At 40.9% G+C, this 21,633-nt stretch overlaps 1 protein-coding gene across 1 annotated transcript in view; it reads right to left on the reverse strand.

Moving 5' to 3' along the window:
• Positions 1-21,633, reverse strand: part of rims2a (regulating synaptic membrane exocytosis 2a) — a 1,139,701-nt gene that overhangs the window by 414,383 nt on the left and 703,685 nt on the right. The window contains exons 14-15 of the mRNA XM_063054936.1: positions 19,856-19,986; positions 11,913-12,084 (exon numbers count right to left, since the gene is read on the reverse strand). Coding sequence (XP_062911006.1) covers positions 11,913-12,084; positions 19,856-19,986 — 303 coding nt within the window. The remainder of the gene's footprint in view (positions 1-11,912; positions 12,085-19,855; positions 19,987-21,633) is intronic.

A 21,633-nucleotide genomic window follows, 5' to 3' on the forward strand; every position in this document is an offset into this window, starting at 1 on the left:
CTGGGGGACAGAAAGGTGTACAAGCTAGCAGATGAGAGGTGGAACCAGGTGAGGGGACAAGGGGTGGGGGGGGAGGAGTCAGAAGCTGATTGACTATAGCAGGAAAAGGTAAAGGACTGATAAAGAAGGAATCTAATGGGAGGGGATAGTGGACCATGGAATAAAGGGAAGGACGAAGGTCACCAGAGGTAAATGAGGGGCAGGTGAGAAGAGAAGGGTTGAGAGGGTAACCAGAATGGGGAATGGAAAAGGAGGGAAGATGGGAGGAGGGAGTAATTACTGGAAGTTGGGGAAATTGATGTTCATGCTATCAATTTGGGAGCTACCCAGACAGAATATGAGGTGTCAGTCCTCCAACACGATTTTGGCCTCATCAGGGTAGTAGAGCATGCCATGGACAGATATGTTTGTATGGGAATGTGAAGTGGAATTGAAACTGTAGCCACAGAGAGATCCTGTCTCGTACTACAGTCAGTGAAGGCGCTCAATGAAGCACGCGCCCACTCCGCATCGGGTCTCACTGATGTAGAGAGTGCTGTATTGGATACAAGACGTGACTCCAAAAGGCTCACAAGTGAAGAGTTACCTCATCTGGAAGGGCTGCTTGGGACCCTGAATGATGGTGAGGGAAGAGGTATATAGGCAGGTCACTTGTCATGCTTGCAGGGATAAGCGCCAGGTGGGAGATCACTGAGGAGCAATGAGCCCCTTAAATCAGGTTCCCTATGGGAAGTAGAGAGGGGAGGGGAATTGTGCTTAATGGTAGAGTCCTGTTGGAGATGGCAGAAGTGATGAAGAATGATGTATGTGAGGTGGTTGATAATGACAAGCAGAAATCTGTCCCTTTTATACAACAGGAGAATAGGGTAATGGCAGGTGTGTGGGCTCCAATAATAAAGTATAGTGGCAGAGTGCTTGCAAAATAGTGACAGGATCAGTCAAAGTCAGGATGGATTTGCAAAGGGAAAATCATGCTGAACAATTTTCCAGAAAGTTTTTGAGAGGATGACAAGCAGAGTTGAATGGGAAAGAAGGGAAATCAATGTTTTATTTAGACTTAAAAAAGGCTTTGACAAACACCCACATATGAGAAAATTAAAGCACATAGGATTGTGGTAATGCATTGCTATGGACAGACAGCTGGTTGGCACGCCAAATAAAGAGTAGGAACTAGTGGCATGCTATGACTCGACCTGACTACAGAGTTCAGTGCTTGGACCCCAACTGTTCACATTACAAAAATGATCTAGGCAAAGGAAGTAAATGAAATATTTCCATGTTTGTGAATGACCCAATGCTGGGTGGGTGTGTGAGCTGTGTGGAAGATGCAAAGAGACTCCATTATGATTAAGCAGGCTGACTGGATGAACAAATGCACGGCAAATGCAGCATTATGTGGGTAAGTTCTGGTTGAACACCCTAGCTGGACGGTCTTTCATTGATCCTGTTAAGGATATCATTCTATAGATTTATATATATGAATCCCCCAAGAAAATGAATCTCAGGGTTGTATATGGTGACATAAATGTAATTTGATAATGAATTTACTTTGATCTTTGAACTTAAATGTAATTTTCTCCTTTGGTGGCAAAAAATTTAGTAAGATATTGCCCAAATGGAAAGAGGACATTGGAAGGTAAAGAAAGACTCCTCCTTCAAAAGCTATTGGAAAAAAAATCATATACTGTGGGTGCCAAATTGTATGTTGGCCTTCACAGCAAGTGGAATTGAGCACATAGCCAGGGATGATTGATTGTAATCATTCAGGACCTTGGAGAGATCACATTGTGCGCATCTGTCACCTCCTTATCTGTGGAAGGATGCTCTTGCTATGAGGGTGACTAAAGAAGGTTTGCCAGACTGATTCCTGGGATGACAGAAGTGATGTGTGAAGCGAGACTAGGACCTATTTGCTGGAATTTAGAAGGCTGAGACGGGATCTCATTTAAACTTACAAAATCTTGACATAGCTGAACAGATTGGATGTGGGAAAGTTGATCTTGATGGAAAAATCCAGAACTAGGGGTCACAGTCACATGGACCAGCTATGATCACATTGAATGCTGATGGAATATCTACTCCTGTCCTTAATGTCTATGTTTCTGGTTCTTCCACCCCATATTTAGGAAGATCAATAGGAAGGGGCATAGTCCTCTGAGAGCGAGGGGAAAAAAAGTCCCATTTGTCTGGAATAAGCAACTTTCAATTTTAAAACAGTGACTCCTACTAATGTACTTCTCAAAAGAGGAAACATCCTCTCCATATCCACCCTGTCTCCATGGAATTTTATGATTCTATCCTGTCTCTAATATCCTCTCATATATTAGGCTAGAAATTCTTATTCTAGTGCAATAATGTAAGTGCTTATATTTCCAGTACACTCAGGGTCACTTTATTAGGTGCACCTATACACCTGCTTGTTAATGCAAATATCTAATCAGCCGGTTATGTGGCAGCAAATCAATTCACAAAAGCTTGAAGACGTGGTCAACAGGTACAATCGATGTTCAGACCAAACATCAGAATGGGGAAGAAATGCGATCTAAGTGACTTTGACAGTGGAATGATTGTTGGTGCCAGACAGAGTGGTTTGATAATCTCAGAAATTGCTGATTGCCTGGGATTTTTACACACAAAACTCTCTTGAGTTTACAGAGTATGGTTCAAAAACAAAAACAAAAAAGAAAATCATTCAGTGAGTGGCAGGTTTGTGTGCGAAAATACCTCGTTAGTGAGAGAGGCCAGAGGGGAATGGCCAGCCTGGGTCAAGCTGACGGGAAGGCAACAGTAACACAAATACCTATATATTATAACAGTGGTGTGCAGAAGAACTGTTCTGAGTGCACAACACATCGAACCTTGAAGTGGATGGGCTACAGAGCAGAAGACCATTAACAAAACCTCAAGTGTACAGGAGGTACCTAATAAAGTAGCCACTGAGTGTCATTCCTTATCCTGTGTGCCATACTCAGGAAGTGGTTGCAAGAATACACCATATATTGTATATATCTGAAGCATAATCTTCTTTTTGTATTCATTTCTGTTTGCCATAAACGATGACATTCTGTGAACTTTGAAGTTAGGCACGAGAGTATGAATGCTGGAATCAGGAGTGAATAAAATGCTGCTGGAGGAACTTTGCAGGTCAGGCAGCATCTGTAGAGTAAATGGACAGTCAATGTTTCCGATCAATTCCCTTCTTCTAGATTCTGTTAACTGCCTGCATATTAGTGCATTTGCAGGTTCTGGAGGGTCACCCAGATACTTCTGCATCTAGGATCTCTGCAACCTCTCAAAATTAAATATGCTTTTTAAATCTTTTTTTCCGCCAAAATATAGAACTTCACATTTTCTAGCTTGTTATTTATTTGTCTTCTTGCTTAACTTTCTCATTTAATTTGTTTTAATTGGTTTAAAGCCTCTTCAAGCCCCCTTTATAACTTACTTACTTTGTGTGAGTAATAGCTTTAACTATATTGTTGTTGTTCAGTCGTTAAGTTGACCTCATTTCGTACCCTCATGGACCATAGGGTCCACAGGGTTTTCATGGCAAGATACGGAAGTAGATTGCTAGGCCTTTCTTCCACACAGATACTGCTGCTGCCCAGGTTGGGACCCGGCTGGGTTTGAACTAAGGACCTTCTGCCTTGAAGTCCAGTGCTGATGCCACTACACCACCAGCTGGCCCTTCACCCAAATTAATTCATCCAGCTCTGATCCCTGAGGCACAGTATTCGTTGCACCTTGCCTCCCAGCAACCTGATCTCCAATGACTTAAACTTACTTTCAGTGGTAGGAAGCATCACCCACAGCATATGATCCACTACTTGCAGATTTTACAAGTATTTTGTTGCAAGGTAATTGATTCTAGATATGAATGCTTTGGTAAACTTTCATCTTGAACACTGTACTGGGAGAATGTGTAGAAGGCATGCAGTTCTGTCCTAATCTCAGCAGAGTACACAGCACGAGACTTCTAAATTTCAACAATGGTATCCTCCTTGCAAATTGCCACCTTTCATCCTTTACCTGAGAGTGTATCGAAGAGGTGGGGCCCTGGTCCGAGGGCGAGGAATGACCCGGTTTGAACAGTTTAAGCACCGGGCCAGGTTGAAAAGGTCAGGGTGTCGAGGGCAGATGTGAGGGATGGGCTGGTTCAGCTTCCTGCATGAAACTGAGGCTGTGGCCTAGACTCATTTTCATGAACTTCAGTTCTGAATGCTACCTGCTTTCTTTTATTGCTTGCACAATTGTTTTATTCTCTGTGCACATTGGGTATTCAACAGATTTGTTTTGTTTTCATGGATTCTATTGGGTTTATTTGTTTTGTGGCTGCCTGAAAGGAGAGGAATCCCAAGGTTGTATAAAGTATATGTTATTTGATAATAAATGAACTTTGAACATGAACTTAAAGATTATTTCAACGAGCTTATTGCCAGTGATTAAATGTGTTCATAGAAAAGGAAAGCTGGAACTGGAGATATTTGACACACTCTTACCAAGATTCATGATTTAGTAAGACCATAAGACAAAGGAGCAGAGGTAGGCCTTTCGGCCCATCGAGTCTGCTCCGCCATTTTATCATGAGCTGATCCAGTCTCCTATTTAGTCCCACCCCCCCGCCCGCCTTCTCACCATAACCTTTGATGCCCTGGCTACTCGGATACCTATCAATCTCTGACTTAAATACACCCAATGACTTGGCCTCCACTGCTGCCCATGACAACAAATTCCATAGATTCACCACCCCCTGACTAAAAAAATTTCTTTGCATTTCTGTTCTGAATGGGCGCCCTTCAATCCTTAAGTCATGCCCTCTCGTACTAGACTCCCCAATCATGGGAAACAACTTTGCCACATCCACTCTGTCCATGCCTTTCAACATTCGAAATGTTTCTATGAGGTCTCCCCTCATTCTTCTAAACTCCAAGGAATACAGTCCAAGAGCGGACAAACGTTCCTCATATGTTAACCCTCTCATTCCTGGAATCATTCTAGTGAATCTTCTCTGTACCCTCTCCAGTGTCAGCACATCCTTTCTTAAATAAGTAGATCAAAACTGCCCACAGTACTCCAAGTGAGGTCTCACCAGCGCCTTATAGAGCCTCAACATCACATCCCTGCTCCTATACTCTATTCCTCTAGAAATGAATGTCAACATTGCATTCGCCTTCTTCACCACCGACTCAACCTGGAGGTTAAACTTAAGGGGATCCTGTACGAGGACTCCCAAGTCCTATTGCATCTCAGAACTTTGAATTCTTTCCCCATTTAAATAATAGTCTGCCCGTTTATTTCTTCTACCAAAGTGCATAACCATACACTTTCCAACATTGTATTTCATTTGCCACTTCTTTGCCCATTCTTCCAATCTATCCAAGTCTCTCTGCAGACTCTCCGTTTCCTCAGCACTACCGGCCCCTCCACCTATCTTCGTATTGTCAGCAAACTTAGCCACAAAGCCATCTATTCCATAATCCAAATCATTGCTGTACAATGTAAAAAGAAGTGGCCCTAACACGGACCCCTGTGGAACAACACTGGTAACCGGCAGCCAACCAGAATAGGATCCCTTTATTCCCACTCTCTGTTTCCTGCCAATCAGCCAACACTCTATATGTAACTTTCCCGTAATTCCATGGGCTCTTATCTTGTTAAGTAGCCTCATGTGTGGCACCTTGTCAAAGGCCTTCTGAAAATCCAAATATACAACATCCACTGCATCTCCCTTGTCTAGCCTACTGGTAATTTCCTCAAAAAATTGTAATAGGTTTGTCAGGCAGGATTTTCCTTTAAGGAATCCATGCTGAGTTCTGCCTATCTTGTCAAAAACTTCCCACCTATACTCTATTCCTCTAGAAATGAATGTCAACATTGCATTCTCCTTCTTCACTACTGACTCAACCTGGAGGTTAATGAGGGCTATATTTTTCTTTCTTTCCTATTGAACACCACAAGGCAGTGAGTTCCTATGTAGGATTGCAGGCTTTTGTAAGGAGCTGGCTGCCATTGAGTGTTGACGTAAACACTTGATGTGCTGTCAGTCGATTCTGCACTTGACTAAAACGGAAAGAAATTCCAATCAGTGTCAATAGGTAGTGAACTGAACAGTTAATCGCCAATATTCTGGTAGCAGTTAATGATGACTATAATCAATGTCTGCCTATCTATCTTTGAGTCACCAAAGGATGCTAGATGTGACGGCCAGGTGACAAGAGTTATTGGGTGAAAGCTAATTACCATTGTCTCTCACCCAAGGACATGTGCAGTGGGCAAATAGAGTATTATGCAAGTACACAACATCTGAGGGAGCAGCCTATTGGTATGAAGCGACCACTGCTACGCTCAGAAATGCTCTGAAGAACCCTCCAGTAGTCACCTTCATGCTACAACAACTGGCTTCCCATCATTTACACTGTACCTAGAAGAAATGTGTAATGCTGCCTTTTTTCCACGATTCTTGAAATATAAGTACATGGATATTTCATGTATGTGAAACTGAAGCTGCTGTGAGTCAGTTATGGATGAATCCTGCTCCCTGAATGATCCATTGAAGTCTGAGAATAGTGATATGATAATATAAGTGGTGCTAGAAAGCTTGTGAACCCTGTAGAATTTTCTCTGTTTCTGCATAAATGTGACCTAAAATGTGATCAGATCTTCGTGTATGTCCTAAAACTAGATAAAGAGAACCCAATTAAACAAATAACACAAAAACATTATACTTGCTTATTTAAGTATGTGAACCTTTGCTTTCAGTAACTGGTGTGAACCCCGGTACAGCAATAACTTCAACCAAATGTTTTCGGTAACTGTTGATCAGTCCTGCACATTGGCTTGGAAGAATTTTAGGTTATTCCTCCTTACAAAACTGCTTCAACTCTGGGATGTTGGTGGGCTTCCTTGCATCAACTGCTTACTTCAGGTCCCTCTGCAACATTTCTATAGGATTAAGGTCAGGAGTCAGCCATTCCAAAACAGAAATTTTCTTCCTTTTAAACCATTCTGTTGTTGATTTACTCTTGTCTTTTGGTCCATTGCCTTGTTGCATTATCCAACTTCTATTAAGCTTCAGGTGACAGACTACCACCCTGATATTCTCCTGTAAAATATCCTGATACAGTATTAAATTCATTGCTCGCTCAATGATTTGCAAGCTGTCCAGGCCTTGAAGCAGAAAAGTGGCCCAAACCATGATGCTCCTTTCACCATGCTTCACAGTTGGGATGAGGATTTGGTGTTGGTGTACAGTGCCCTTTTTCTTCCAAACATAGCAATGTGCACTTCTGCCAAAAAGTTTAACCTTTGTCTCATCTGTCCACAAAACATTGTCCCAGAAGTGTCATAGAACATCCAGGTGGTCTTTTGTAAACTTGAGACATGGAGCAATGATTTTTTTGGCGAGCAATGGTTTTCTTCATGGTGTACTTCCATGGAAACCATTCTCATTCAGTGTTTTTCTTATAATGAGCACATGAACAGAGACTTTACCAAGTTCTAGAGATTTCTGTATGTCTTTTGCTTTTCTCCCTGGGCTGTTTTTCACCTCTTTCAGCATTGCACATTACGCTCATTCCTAGGGAAAGTAGCAACAGTACTGAGTTTCCTCTATTTGTAGACAATCTTTCTTGCTGTGGACTGATGAACACTCAAGTCTTTAGAAATGCTTTTGTAGCCTTTTCCAGCTTCATGCACCTCTACAATTTTTCTTCTAAGGTCCTCTAGAAGTTGTTTCGATCGAGGCATGGTGTATATAAACAGATCTTTGAAGAACAGGCTCTGTCAGTAACTTGACTTTGTGTGACTTTTTATAGGGCAGGACACCTCTACCACTCGCACCTCCAATCTCATCTCAATGATTGGAGCGCCTGACTACAAGTAGCTTTTATAGAAGACATTACCCCAGAGGTTCACATAGTTTTTTTCCAATGTAATATCGCATCGTTTTTCTCAATAAGTAAATGAAAGTATAATGTTTTTGTGTTATTTATTTAATTAGGTTCTCTTTATCTGGTTTTAGGACTTACGTGAAGATCTGATCACATTTTAGATGATAGTAATGCAGAAATAGAGAAAATTCTACAGGGTTCACAAACTTTCCAGCACACTGTAAGTGACATTCACTAATGCTGGAGGAGGCTTTAATTTAGACAAACGGGTAAAGAGAGCTAAGACATTGTCTCATTTCATCAAAATCTATTTAATCAATGCACATACCTGGCACAGAACTTTACATATAAGTATTTTGTCAAGTGATTTATCATTTCCATCTATTCTAGCTAAGCCATAACTAATCTATTTTGAAATAGAAGATTAGATTGATTTTATTATCTTAAATTTTATTAAGATACAGAGGTGAATAGGCCCATCCATCCCTTTGGGCTGTCCTGCCCAGCAATTCCTGATTTAACCCTAACCTAATCAAGGGACAATTTACAATGACCAATTAACCTTCCAACCAGTACATCTTCGGACTGTGGGTGGAAAGCAGAGCACCCAGAGGAAACCCACATGATCACAGGGAGAACATGCAAACTCTTTACAGGCAGTGGTGGGAACTGAACTCGCGTCGCTGGCACTGTAAAGTGTTGTACATTGAAATGTATAGTAAAATCTGTCATTAGCGTCAAACTTAAATCAACATGGATTGTGCTGGGAGCAGCCCACAAGTGTCGCCATCATTCTGGTGCCAACAGAGCACGCCCACAACTTATTACCCAAACCAGCATGCCTTCAGAATGTGGGAGGAAACTGGAGCACCCAGAGGAAACCCATGTGGCCACAGAGAGAATGTGCAAACTCCTTACAGACAGTGACGGGATTTGAACCGAGGGTAGTGATCACTGGTGTTGTAAAGCAATTATGGTAACCCACAATGCTACAGTACCACCCATTATAAGTACTCCTGAGGGGATTTTCAGACTGAGAGAAACATTTTCTCTAAATTCTCCCTGGAACTAAACTAAAAATCTGAAAATTTAAAAACTACAGATGCGGATGCTAGAAATCTGAAATAAAAACAACAATGCTTTAAAAGCTCAGTATGTCAGGCAGCATCTGCACAACACCATACAGCACATGCTGTTTTTCCCCTTATCTTCCCAATATCCAACAGTCCACTCGCTTGCTTCCAAGTAACAGTTTCTGACTTGTGTATCTTCTAACTTGGTGCTCACAGTGCAGTTTCGTTGACATGGAGATGTGCAAATTTGTGATCAATATGCAGAATACCTCTGCTCGATTCACACTGGCGACCTTGCATTCTTGCTTGCCTGTACTTTAATTTTCCGTCCAATTGTTACTCATCCTTGAGGCCCTATATTGGTCAGGGTTGACCATTGATGCTGTGTCCCAGTGGTCCATGCTATATGCAAGCCAGGGCAGTACAATACGAAGAGCAGGCTGTTGAGAATATAGCAAGCTTCCCCCCTCTACGCAGCAGATGAATTCAAAGGAATGGCAGAGACTGATACAGTTTGGCACCAGTGGCATCGCAGGTGTTGCAAGTCAGCGTTGAACACAACATAGAACTGCCTTAGGGACTCCAGCTCCGGATTTTTCCTCGGGTTGACTCCTGAAGCCTTCCCCATGAGTCGGTATAGCCACAAGGCAGTGGAGGTTTGAGGTCAGAGGTTTCCTTCTTCGAGGTGAGCTGCCAAAACCACAACTGACAAGCCCCATCTGCCCAAAGTGACTGGTTTTAGCCAGTAACCCACCTTTGCCACTTCTCCTGCCAGTAGAACCGGTTCCACTGGGCTTAGTAGCTAAGCCATTACATATGTGTTGGGCAGGTGGCCAAGTGGTTAAGGCGTTTGTCTAGTTACCTCAAGGTCGCTAGTTCGAGCCTCAGCTGTGGCTGCGTGTTTGTGCCCTTGAGCAAGGCACTTGATCACACGTTGCTCCAGTCTGTGCGAGGAGTGGTGCCCACACAGACTTCCAATCTGCGCCTTGTAGAGCATGAAAATGCCCGACGCAGGCCTCTCATGGTCTGAGTCGACGTTCCCCCTCCCCCATACATAAAGGCCAGAAGCTGGACAGTTGTCAGAGGCTATTGGAGATGCATAGCATTGGGAACATTTAACAGGTAGTGGGAGCTTATCTCCACTACCAACCCCAACTATAATCTTAAGGAACCTCTCATGCTATTCCAACAAAGCCAAATAGTGAATTCAGCTATTTCAGATAACTTGTCTTCCCAGTCTGCAACAGAACCCATCAGTTTAGTAAAGGTAGTGCCATGACTAGCTGGGTATTTGTGGCATTCTACTTGAATAGAAATTTCTGATAATTATACAGGTGCATACCTTACACTTCTTGTATTTTCCTTCTCTTGGCTCTATGTAGGTCAGCCGCTATTCTATGTGTTTCACCACCCTCTCAGCTGTTATCACCAAAATTCAGCCTCCACTGTATCAGACTTCCCTTTTGTTTTCTCCACATTCCCCCTTCACTATATATTATCAGAAAATGTTTCTTTTGAAACTTTTCCTGGTTCTGATTATGGGACATTTAATCTGAAACATTTATCTCATGAGGGATGCCGACTGACCTGCTGAGTATTTCCAGCATCTTTTAGTTATGTAACTAAATTGTGACGGTGTAATGCGAAGGGTTCATTTACTTGCTAGTTCCCCGGTGCTGGTTGTTGTTTGGCCCATTTGAGAGATGCAGGAGCTCTTTCTCATTGGTTGCCTTGCTCACCGTGGCACCAGTGTCCAGTTCTGGGTGCCTCAGGGGTATAAGAGTAGCATGTACGAGAGACTCACTCTCTATCCTTTGTCTCCAGGGGCTCACCTTCACACTGAGGTCGCGACCAGTAGTGAAAAACCATTGGGAAAGTATGCCGCAGATATAGGAGGGCCCACATGCACACTCAGCTGAGTATCTGTACGTTGCATGTTTAGTTTCGTAATTGTGTAGCTTGAGGAGACTTAATGAAGTACCTGCTAAGCTTGAGGTGTTACTGAATGCTTAGTATTGTTGTTATGTAACTTAGGGTGGCTTAGATGAGTACTTGTTTGACTTAGATGGTTGGTCGAATGTCTTAGTGTTTGACTGTAAATAAACAGTTAAGGTGTTTATTCATAATCAGTGTTTTCGTCTCTCTCACCAAACCCGTGAACCTGCTTTCCTGTCACAGAATGGCAATAATTTCTATGTGGCTTTGTTAACAGTTCACAAACAATAAGAACAATAGTGATTAGTAAGAAGATATTTCATTCAAATATGTTTGAAACAGTTAAGAAATTGATGATTTCAAATTAATAAAAGCCAGATTTTTCAGTCACCGTTAAAGGATATGTGAGAGCTGCCCAGCTTTGACTAGCAGATGCATTCTTCCATTGGCCACAGATACGGGAATGCTGCACATTACAAAGTAGCTGCATTGCCACCGATGGTAAGAAGCATCAAAACTTCTTAACTTTCAAAATGGAAAATCCTCACTGAGCCACGCTGAGTACAAACCAAGTATAAAGCAGGAAAAAACAGCTAGATTGAATAAATCTGCAGGCAACAAAATAAAGAATAAGGAATAGTACTGGGAATAAAGAGAGGTGAATAGCTGGAAAGAAATTTGTAATTACCATCACAGATTTTGTTTTGCGCTCATGGGGTTTTATACTCACCCAAATTAATCAGCAGTAATTATTACTTATCACATACTTAGAACCCTGATATCACCTGAGAAACTTTATCAGTTAGTTTTAGTGTAGAAATAGTGATTATGTATACAGTGCATAGATTTTAGAGCAATTCTATCACCTAGCACTGTAACATCACAACCTGAGCAGCAGCTTCTACATTACTAAGTTTCATATTATTGCTGTTGAATCACTCCTACTGTTATTATTACCACAAAATCCAGCAAGATGCACACTTTCTTTCAGTAAAAAGAAAGATGCTTTTATTACCTCTCCTAAAAATTCACTCTCTTCTTCTCGAACACGAGCTTGGTCCCACAGGGTGATTTCCAGCATCCGTTCCCGAAATTCCCTCCGATGAACTGGAGAATAAATGAATGTCTGGTTCCACTTGGGTTCAAGTGTTTTCTTCACGGTTTTTGTTCTTCGCTTGCTTTTGTCACTAGCAAACAATCATAGGACAGAAGTCAGAACTGGAAATGGACTACAAGAACACAGATTAGAGGAGGACCTACTTATTTTTGATTGTGCGGGTGTATCTGTAAGGACAAACATTTTGATACTGTCTAAGTTCCTGTGGAATCCTCCACTGAACTTAAAGAGATGTAAATTATTTCAGTATGACATTACATAAGGAAGAGGTCTGAGGTAGTTAAGGCTTGTCTTCAAATAAATTAGAATTGGACAAAGGGATGACTACACATAGATGTAATCCATTTCCCACTTTTGAATAAAAATATCCCACCATATTCTAAAGTATTTCTATGACATTTCTAAAGGACACATTTATAAATGCAAAACAACACACACAAAATGCTGGAGGAACTCAGCAGGTCAGGCAGCACCTATGGAAATGAATAGATAAGTCATCGTTTTGGGCCAAGACCCTTCTTCAGGACTCACAAATAGATTTATAAGTCCATTCAGGACATATAAATGCAGATTGTATATATAGTAAACATTGAAGAGAATAGTGACAACCTCAAGATGATAAGGCAGTTTGGCAGACACATTGCATTTTATACTTAATGCAAAGTATTACATTTTGATCAGATGTGTGAGGAACAGCAATATAAAAAGTACAATTCCAAAGAGGGTTCATGAACAAAGATATGTGAGTGGTGAATACTGACAGATATTTGAAGGGAGCAGAACAGATCAGAAAATGAGGTTAAAAGCAGCTTGTATTGAGATGCAGGTGGCTTTAATATCCAAAGGAAAACGGTTATGATGAAGCAACACACAAAAAGGTGGACAAACTCAGCAGCCGAGGCAGTATTGAGGAAGGATATTGACATTCAACATTTCGGGTCAAGACTCTTCATTCAGGTTTTTCACCTGGAACCTACCAGCCTTCTCCTTCCCACCCTCCCCACACCTTCTTTATAGGGCCTCTGCCCCTTCCTTCTTCAGTCCTGACGAGGAGTTCCGGCCTGGAACGTTAACTGATCGTTTCCACGGTGCTGCCCGACCTGATCTGCAGAGTATTTTGTGTTGACGACTCTTCATTCAGTCCTGATGAAGGTTCTCAACTCGAGATGTCCATCTCCCTTCGTAGATGCCGCTTGATCCACTGAGTTCTTCCAGTATTTTATCAGTTGCTCCACATCTCCAGCATCTGCAATTGTTCTTGTCTCTCAAAGTCATGGTGAAGCTTATAAAAGTGCTAGTTCAGCCAAAAGCAATTTTGATTACCACACACTGGTAAAATTATAAAGGCTCTTTGGAGGGTGAGAGAAGAGATCAACCTACACAGTTCAAGGAACACTATGGCTGATGTGTATTTAATATTTCAGTAGTATTTGAGTAATATTGTAAATATACTGTTTAATTAAGCATAATTGTATAAGGGCTAAGAGTGTTGTAAAAGCGAGCCTGAGGGCTTTGTGTGTCAATGCAAGGAGCATTCGTAACAAGGTGGATGAATTAAAAGTGCAGATTGTTATTAATGAATATGATATAGTTGGGATCACAGAGACATGGCTCCAGGGTGACCAGGGCTGGGAGCTCAACATTCAGGGATATTCAATATTCAGGAGGGATAGACACGAAAGAAAAGGAGATGGGGTAGCATTGCTGGTTAGAGAGGAGATTAACGCAATATAAAGGAAGGACATTAGCCGGGAGGATGTGGAATCGATATGGGTAGAGCTGCATAACACTAAGGGGCAGAAAACGCTGGTGGGAGTTGTGTACAGGCCACCTAACAGTAGTAGTGAGGTCGGGGATGGTATTAAACAGGAAATTAGAAATGTGTGCAATAAAGGAACAGCAGGTATAATGGGTGACTTCAATCTACATATAGACTGGGTGAACCAAATTGGTAAGGGTGCTGAGGAAGAGGATTTCTTGGAATGTATACGGGATGGTTTTTTGAACCAACATGTCGAGGAACCAACCAGAGAGCAGGCTATTCTGGACTGGGTATTGAGCAATGAGGAAGGGTTAATTAGCAATCTTGTTGTGAGAGGCCCCTTGGGTAAGAGTGACCATAATATGGTGGAATTCTTTATTAAGATGGAGAGTGACATAGTTAATTCAGAAACAAAGGTTCTGAACTTAAAGAAGGGTAACTTTGAAGGTATGAGACGTGAATTAACTAAGATAGACTGGCAAATGACACTTAAAGGGTTGACGGTGGATATGCAATGGCAAGAGTTTAAAGATCGCATGGATGAACTACAACAATTATTCATCCCAGTTTGGCAAAAGAATAAATCAAGGAAGGTAGTGCACCCATGGCTGACAAGGGAAATTAGGGATAGTATCAATTCCAAAGTAGAAGCATACAAATTAGCCAGAAAAAGTGGCTTACCTGAGGACTGGGAGAAATTCAAAGGGCTTAATTAGGAAGGGGAAAAAAGATTATGAGAATAAACTGGCAAGGAACATAAAAACTGACTGTAGAAGCTTTTATAGATATGTGAAAAGGAAAAGATTGGTAAAGACAAATGTTGGTCCCCTACAGACAGAAACAGGTGAATTGATTATGAGTAACAAGGACATGGCAGACCAATTGAATAACTACATTGGTTCTGTCTTCACGAAGCAGGACGTAAATAATCTTCCGGAAATAGTAGGGTACAGAGGGTCTAGTGAGAGGGAGGAACTGAGGGAAATACATGTTGGTAGGGGAGTGGTGTTAGGTAAATTGAAGGGATTAAAGGCAGATAAATCCCCAGGGCCAGATGGTCTGCATCCCAGAGTGCTTAAGGAAGTAGCCCAAGAAATAGTGGATGCATTAGTGATAATTTTTCAAAACTCTTTAGATTCTGGATTAGTTCCTGAGGATTGAAGGGTGGCTAATGTAACCCCACTTTTTAAAAAAGGAGGGAAAGAGAAACTGGGGAATTGTAGACCGGTTAGCCTGACATCGGTGGTGGGGAAACTGCTAGAGTCAATTATCAAAGATGTGATAACAGCACATTTGGAAAGCGGTGAAATCATCGGACAAAGTCAGCATGGATTTGTGAAAGGAAAATCATATCTGACGAATCTCATAGAATTTTTTGAGGATGTAACTAGTAGAGTGGATAAGGGAGAACCAGTGGATGTGGTATATTCGGATTTTCAAAAGGCTTTTGACAAAGTCCCACACAAGAGATTAGTGTGCAAACTTAAAGCACATGGTATTGGGGGTCAGGTATTGATGTGGATAGAGAATTGGTTGGCAGACAGGAAGCAAGGAGTGGGAATAAACGGGACCTTTTCAGAATGGCAGGCAGTGACTAGTGGGGTACCTCAAGGCTCAGTGCTGGGACCCCAGTTGTTTACAATATATATTAATAACTTGGATGAGGGAATTAAATGCAGCACCTCCAAGTTTGCGGATGACACGAAGCTGGGCGGCAGTGTTAGCTGTGAGGAGGATGCTAAGAGGATGCAGGGTGACTTGGATAGGTTAGGTGAGTGGGCAAATTCATGGGAGATGCAATTTAATGTGGATAAATGTGAGGTTATCCACTTTGGTGGCAAAAACAGGAAAACAGTTATCTGAATGGTGGCCAATTAGGAAAAGGGGAGGTGCAAGGAGACCTGGGTGTCATTATACACCAGTCACTGAAAGTGGGCATGCAGGTACAGCAGGCGGTGAAAAAGGCAAATGGTATGCTGGCATTCATAGCAAGGGGATTCGAGTACAGGAGCAGGGAGGTACTACTGCAGTTGTACAAAGCCTTGGTGAGACCACACCTGGAGTATTGTGTGCAGTTTTGGTCCCCTAATCTGAGGAAAGACATCTTTGCCATAGAGGGAGTACAAAGAAGGTTCACCAGATTGATTCCTGGGATGGCAGGACTTTCATATGATGAAAGACTGGATCGACTAGGCTTATACTCATTGGAATTTAGAAGTCTGAGGGGGGATCTTATTGAAACATATAAAATCCTAAAGGCATTGGACAGGCTAGATGCAGGAAGATTGTTCCCGATGTTGGGAAAGTCCAGAACGAGGGGTCACAGTTTGAGGATAAAGGGGAAGCCTTTTAGGACCGAGATTAGGAAAAACTTCTTCACACAGAGAGTGGTGAATCTGTGGAATTCTCTGCCACAGGAAACAGTTGAGGCCAGTTCATTGGCTATATTTAAGAGGGAGTTAGATATGGCCCTTGTGGCTAAAGGGATCAGGGGGTATGGGGGGGAAGGCTGGTACAGGGTTCTGAGTTGGATGATCAGCCATGATCATACTGAATGGCGGTGCAAGCTCGAAGGGCCGAATGGCCTACTCCTGCACCTATTTTCTATGTTTCTATGTTTCTATTTAAATAATTATATGTAATATGTAAAAATAAGTGAATTGCATACATCATGATGCTACTACGTGATATGTGCGCATCTCACTTAAAGTAAAAAATTAATTTAGACTCACATTTCAGACTCCCATGTCGTTGTTTTAATTAGTTTAATGTTTTGGAGTTTAAAAGAACTTAACAGTGGTGACATGGTATTTTAAAAATGAACTAGAGAAGACTACCAACCTGCTGAAGCTCAATAAGACATTTGGGTTTGAAAAAATGCACAGTGAGACATTCAAGTTAAAATAAAGTTGCAGCAAGAAACGGTCAAGTTAGAAAATAAGCCAGACAACAGAAGAATTCACTGGCTCATAAACATTGAGTACTGAGTGATGATAATCAAAAAGCAGAAATGGCTGGCAACATTGGAAAGATAGACATAATCCATTGTACAGTGGATAACTGGCTCATGTATATAGAGTGGATCGAGCAGTATTTTAGAGCAAATGAAATAGCCGATGAGAAGCGATTGCCAATTTTGCTGAGTGCATTGGCTGAAAAAGCATACTGTTTGCTTAGAAGTTTGACTTTTCCAACCAAACCTGCCGAAATGAGCTTTGTTAATATGATGAAAGTAATGCAGGAACATTTACAACGGAAACCACTGTTGATTGCAGAATGCCTGAAGTTTCATAAGTGGAATCAAAAGGAAGGGGAGTCCATTTCAGTTTACATGATTAAATTGAAGAGATTGTTTAGGCATTGTTAATTCAGTATTGGCTATGCATCGAAAAATTATTTAGTTTGTGGAATCTTACAAGAAAGCATTCAAAAAACAGCTCCTTAGTGAATCACAACCTGCATTTAAAAAAGCAGTTGAAATAGCTATATGAATGGAAACAGCAGACAGAGATGTAACTGAGTTGTAGTCGGGAGTGAAAGTAAGCATGAACAAAACTGCAGTGTTTAGACAGTGGCTTGTCTGACCGAACAAATTGTGTTACCATTGTGGCAGCGCTCACTTACACCAGACCAATGCAGATTTAAAGGTGAAACTTGCAGAAAATGCAAGCAAGTGGAACACATACAAAGGACATGTTGAGCAGACACAAAGAAGTAGACTGCACAGAGTAGATAAAAAGATAAAAAATCAAGTTGCAATTTCAAAAAGAGCATTAATCTGCATGCTGTTGATGAAAAAGACTGATAATTATGAGAGTGACACAGGATTGGGTAGCCTTGAGATTTGTAGATATGAAAACCAACAATAGTCAAGCAATATGACTTACACCAGAGATTGGCAAATTAATTAAAATGGAATAGGACGTTGGTTTAGCTGTTTCAGTCATTCCACAAATTGAGTTTCAACAGCATTTCAAAAATACTAAACTGAAGCCTGCAGATATCCAACTAAGAACTTTATCGGAGTAAAGATAATTCCTGTGAGAATGACATTTGTAACAGTGATATACAACAATCAACCAGCTGCAATGGGCCTGTATGTGTTATAAACAAGAGGACCAGCATTGTAGGAATGTGTCTGGCTGAGACAACTACAAGTTGATTGGAGATCCATCCACCATTTTCATGCCACATCCCCTGTTATATCATTCACTGACAGTGAAGTACGAAAGTTACTGGATGATGCCACAGCAGTGTTCAAAGCTGGCATTGGAAAACTCAAACATATCAAGGGTAAAATAATGTTAACTGAAAATGCCACTCCCAAGTTTTGCAAAGCCCATCCAGTTCCTTATTCCATCCGTGATAAATTAGCCAGTGAGCTAGATCACATGAAGGTTGAAGGAATTCATTCCAAAAATGAGTGGAGATCATGGGCAATGCCAGTAGCCAAGAAGAATTGATCTGTCGGGATCTACGGTGACCTTAACGTCACCATCAACCCAGTGCTGAAAGTAGATAAATACCCTCTGCCCAGGATGGAGGATATCTTTGCAAACCTTTCTGGGGGGAAAGACTTCAAGAAAGTTCACTTAGCTGGGGTTTACCTACAGATGGAGATCGAAGAAGAGTCCACAGTGTTTCTCACCATAAGCACTGTAGGTCATTAATGTAGGTCATTAATAAACATGACAAAGGACAGGGGCAGTCAGGGCTGGAGTACTGAAAGGTAAGTCCTGGGCCAGGAGTATGTTTTTCTAGTGTAAATTAGCAAATGTAGAGGATGAGTCGTTCAACATAGGGTAAACAGAGGCAAGGTTGGAGAAAGGCCAGATTACAAAGTTTGAAGTATGCAGTCGACTTGATGGTATGGATGACTGTACTTGTACTTGGGATCAAAGATGACATCAAAATTGTGAACTATTTGGTCCAGTTTCAAGAATGAAATTTGGAGTCAGTGACTATGAAACAATGAAGACAAAGTTTACCAGAATATCAATTGGAGTAGAATTCTAACAGATTAGAAAGTGGAGGAGACATGAGAAGTGATGGAAAAGAGCATCTGAGTATGATCAAACCTGCTGAAGGATAATACCGTTGATAGCAGTGTTTTATGAGCAACAGGACAGGGCCAAGGAAAAGCCCTTGAGGTCTCAAGAGATAATGGTGCAGAACCGTAAGTGAAACTGTTGCTTTTGATTTATAGGCTACAACCAGATGAGAAGAGAACCAGACAAGCACTTAATGCTGATCATGTAGACAGTGCAGATCAGGATGCCCAGAGGTTATTAATAAACATGACAAAGGACGGGGGCAGTCAGGGCTGGAGTACTAAAAGATAAGTCCTGGGCGGGAGACATTACTTATGAAAATGGCTGCAGGCAGTTTAGGAAAGACAAGAAGAGGTAGATTGTTTTTGAAATGCACAGGATGCCCATAGCATCAATGCTTAAATCTGTCCTTGTACCATGGTACTAGTGGAATTCTAGTGGAGTGATTCAAACAAATTTTTGATATAATGGCCAATGGTTTGGGAGGTTACGTAGTTAAGATTTTGACAAGGGAAGAGTGGTTAGGGATGAAGCAGACAGTGCACAAGAGCAAGGAACTCTAGTGTTGGTTTGTCTTTTAAGTTTATTTTATCGTTCTTCCTTCAAATCCAGACTAGTGAATATAAATATAAACTTAAGAAAATGCTTCTTGAATAAGCTGGTGCATTATTTCTCTCATGGTAAATGTTTTATAAAATATGAACTTTAAAATTAAAACCAACAACATTTAGAGAAATGAAACCATTGACACAATGGGCAGTGTAGTCATTTAAATAATCCCACATGTCAGTAATTATCAAGGCATAGAAAGTATAATTAATTATGAAGCCCAACATTTGTAATCATTCCCATAACCACAGGAAAATAGTGCGAGCAGACTATCACCACAGAAACAAGTTTTAAATAACATTAACAAAAATCAAGTGCAGCATAAATTTAATAAAACAGGTAAAATTTTCAGAAAGGGAAAAAATGAGGCAAGTATCTTATAGGAACAATTTTGCAATGTAAAGGCAATTAGAACGTACCTTCGGTCAGGAAGAAAGTAAATTTTGACATAAGGATTCCTTGGCCTCCCTTCTTCCCTAAAAGGAAGATCTTTTGCTCCAAGTACTGTAACAATAAGTTGGTGGCCAACTTTGTCATACCAGAGTTTAATCTGTTGGAAGATCATGTCACCAGATAATCACTGCTGTTGTTAATATTTATATGAGAGCTTTGTGTTTACATAGTACTTACAAGCCAGACTCTAAAGTCATTTGTAATGTGAATTGGTTAAGCTTCACCATAGTTTGCATGCACAATTTACACTAACTTTAGGATCATAAACATTAAAGTGCAAGGGAAGAGTAAAAAAGGGTATATTAACATGTTTAGTGAGGATTACTTTCAAGTAATGTTCTTGAATAGTGATTTCCTTTGAAATGAAGGCCCCACTTGTTCACAACTGGTAAAGTATGTGCTCCTCAAAGAACAACCAATGGGGCAGTCCCAGCGATTTTGGGGGACTGCTAAATTATCTCAATTTTGTTAAACACTCACAGAACTCTGTAATCTTTGGCAGCTCCCCACCCAACCTTCCCCTCCCCCAACCCATCCCAGCCCCTAGAGTCACAAATCCTCCATTAGGAAATACTTTTGCAAGAGGCAATAGTAGTGTTAAATGATTTTAAAATCATTAATGAAGTGTCTGGTACATCTACACTGAAACCTGGGATTGTGCAAATGAATATCTTTTTTTTTCCTGTGGTAGCATGTGGAGGATACATGGTCTTATAGCATTTTAGGAGGAAACCAAGTCTAAAAGGATAACAATAAACACAGTCAGTGTATCACACTTAATACAGCATAATTCCTTTTAATCATTGACATTTATTAAGTTAAAGACAACACTCATAAAAAGAACATACACCTTTGTATTGTCATAAAAAACTGAAACAAGCTAGAGACTAATCTGTAGTTTACTGCATATTTAATACATTTGATAAACTCAATAAATTATCTAATTCAAGCCTAATATTAAGAATATTTTCCAGACACTATTTCTCCATCCTTTCACTGTATAAACCCTTTTATTTGTTTATGCTTTCTTTTTCTTTTCTAGGTTTTCTCTCACATACCTTTCCTACTGTTCTTTTTACTAATTTATAAACTTACTCTCTCTTTATCTCATGTGCCTTATACGGTTTGTCTATATTTTCTCTCCCTCTCTCTCCTCGCTCCTTCTCTCTCCCCACTCCTTTAATCATTAGTACTTTCTCATTTCCAGTTCAAACCTGATTTCTTCCTGTTTTCACTCCATTCTGTACACGTTGCCCATCTTGCTCCTTTACTTACTTTCATCGTCCCTTTAGAGTTCTATTCAAATCATACATGCTCTTGAACACTTGCTCATATTGTTCTTTTGACTCACTCTGCCAACTTTTATCTTTCACTCATTCATGATATTCCACACACTCTCTTTCAAACCTCTTCAGTCAGTGAGGTTCTTCACTTTAGGGCAGTAGTGGAATTAATAACCCTACCATTCCAAAATTTGCTAACAATGTAGGTCATATCATTTTCAAAGGGAAGTGTTTCTGTGTAACTTAAGTACCTGCCAGGTTCAACATGCAATCAGATTCCTCTTGGAAATAGGACATGGTCATATAGGTTAAGTCCTTTCCATGGATATTAGAGAACAGGCAAACTTACTATTATTGCTGTGCTGTTAGAAGGTCTAAATGTGCTTTAGAAGAAATTGTCTGAACTGCTACCACTCGTTATCTGTCCATGCACCCTCTCTATGATTGGGAATGCTTACATT

This window comes from Mobula hypostoma, chromosome 1, assembly GCF_963921235.1.
Source record: "Mobula hypostoma chromosome 1, sMobHyp1.1, whole genome shotgun sequence".
Taxonomy (NCBI): Eukaryota; Metazoa; Chordata; class Chondrichthyes; order Myliobatiformes; family Myliobatidae; genus Mobula; species Mobula hypostoma.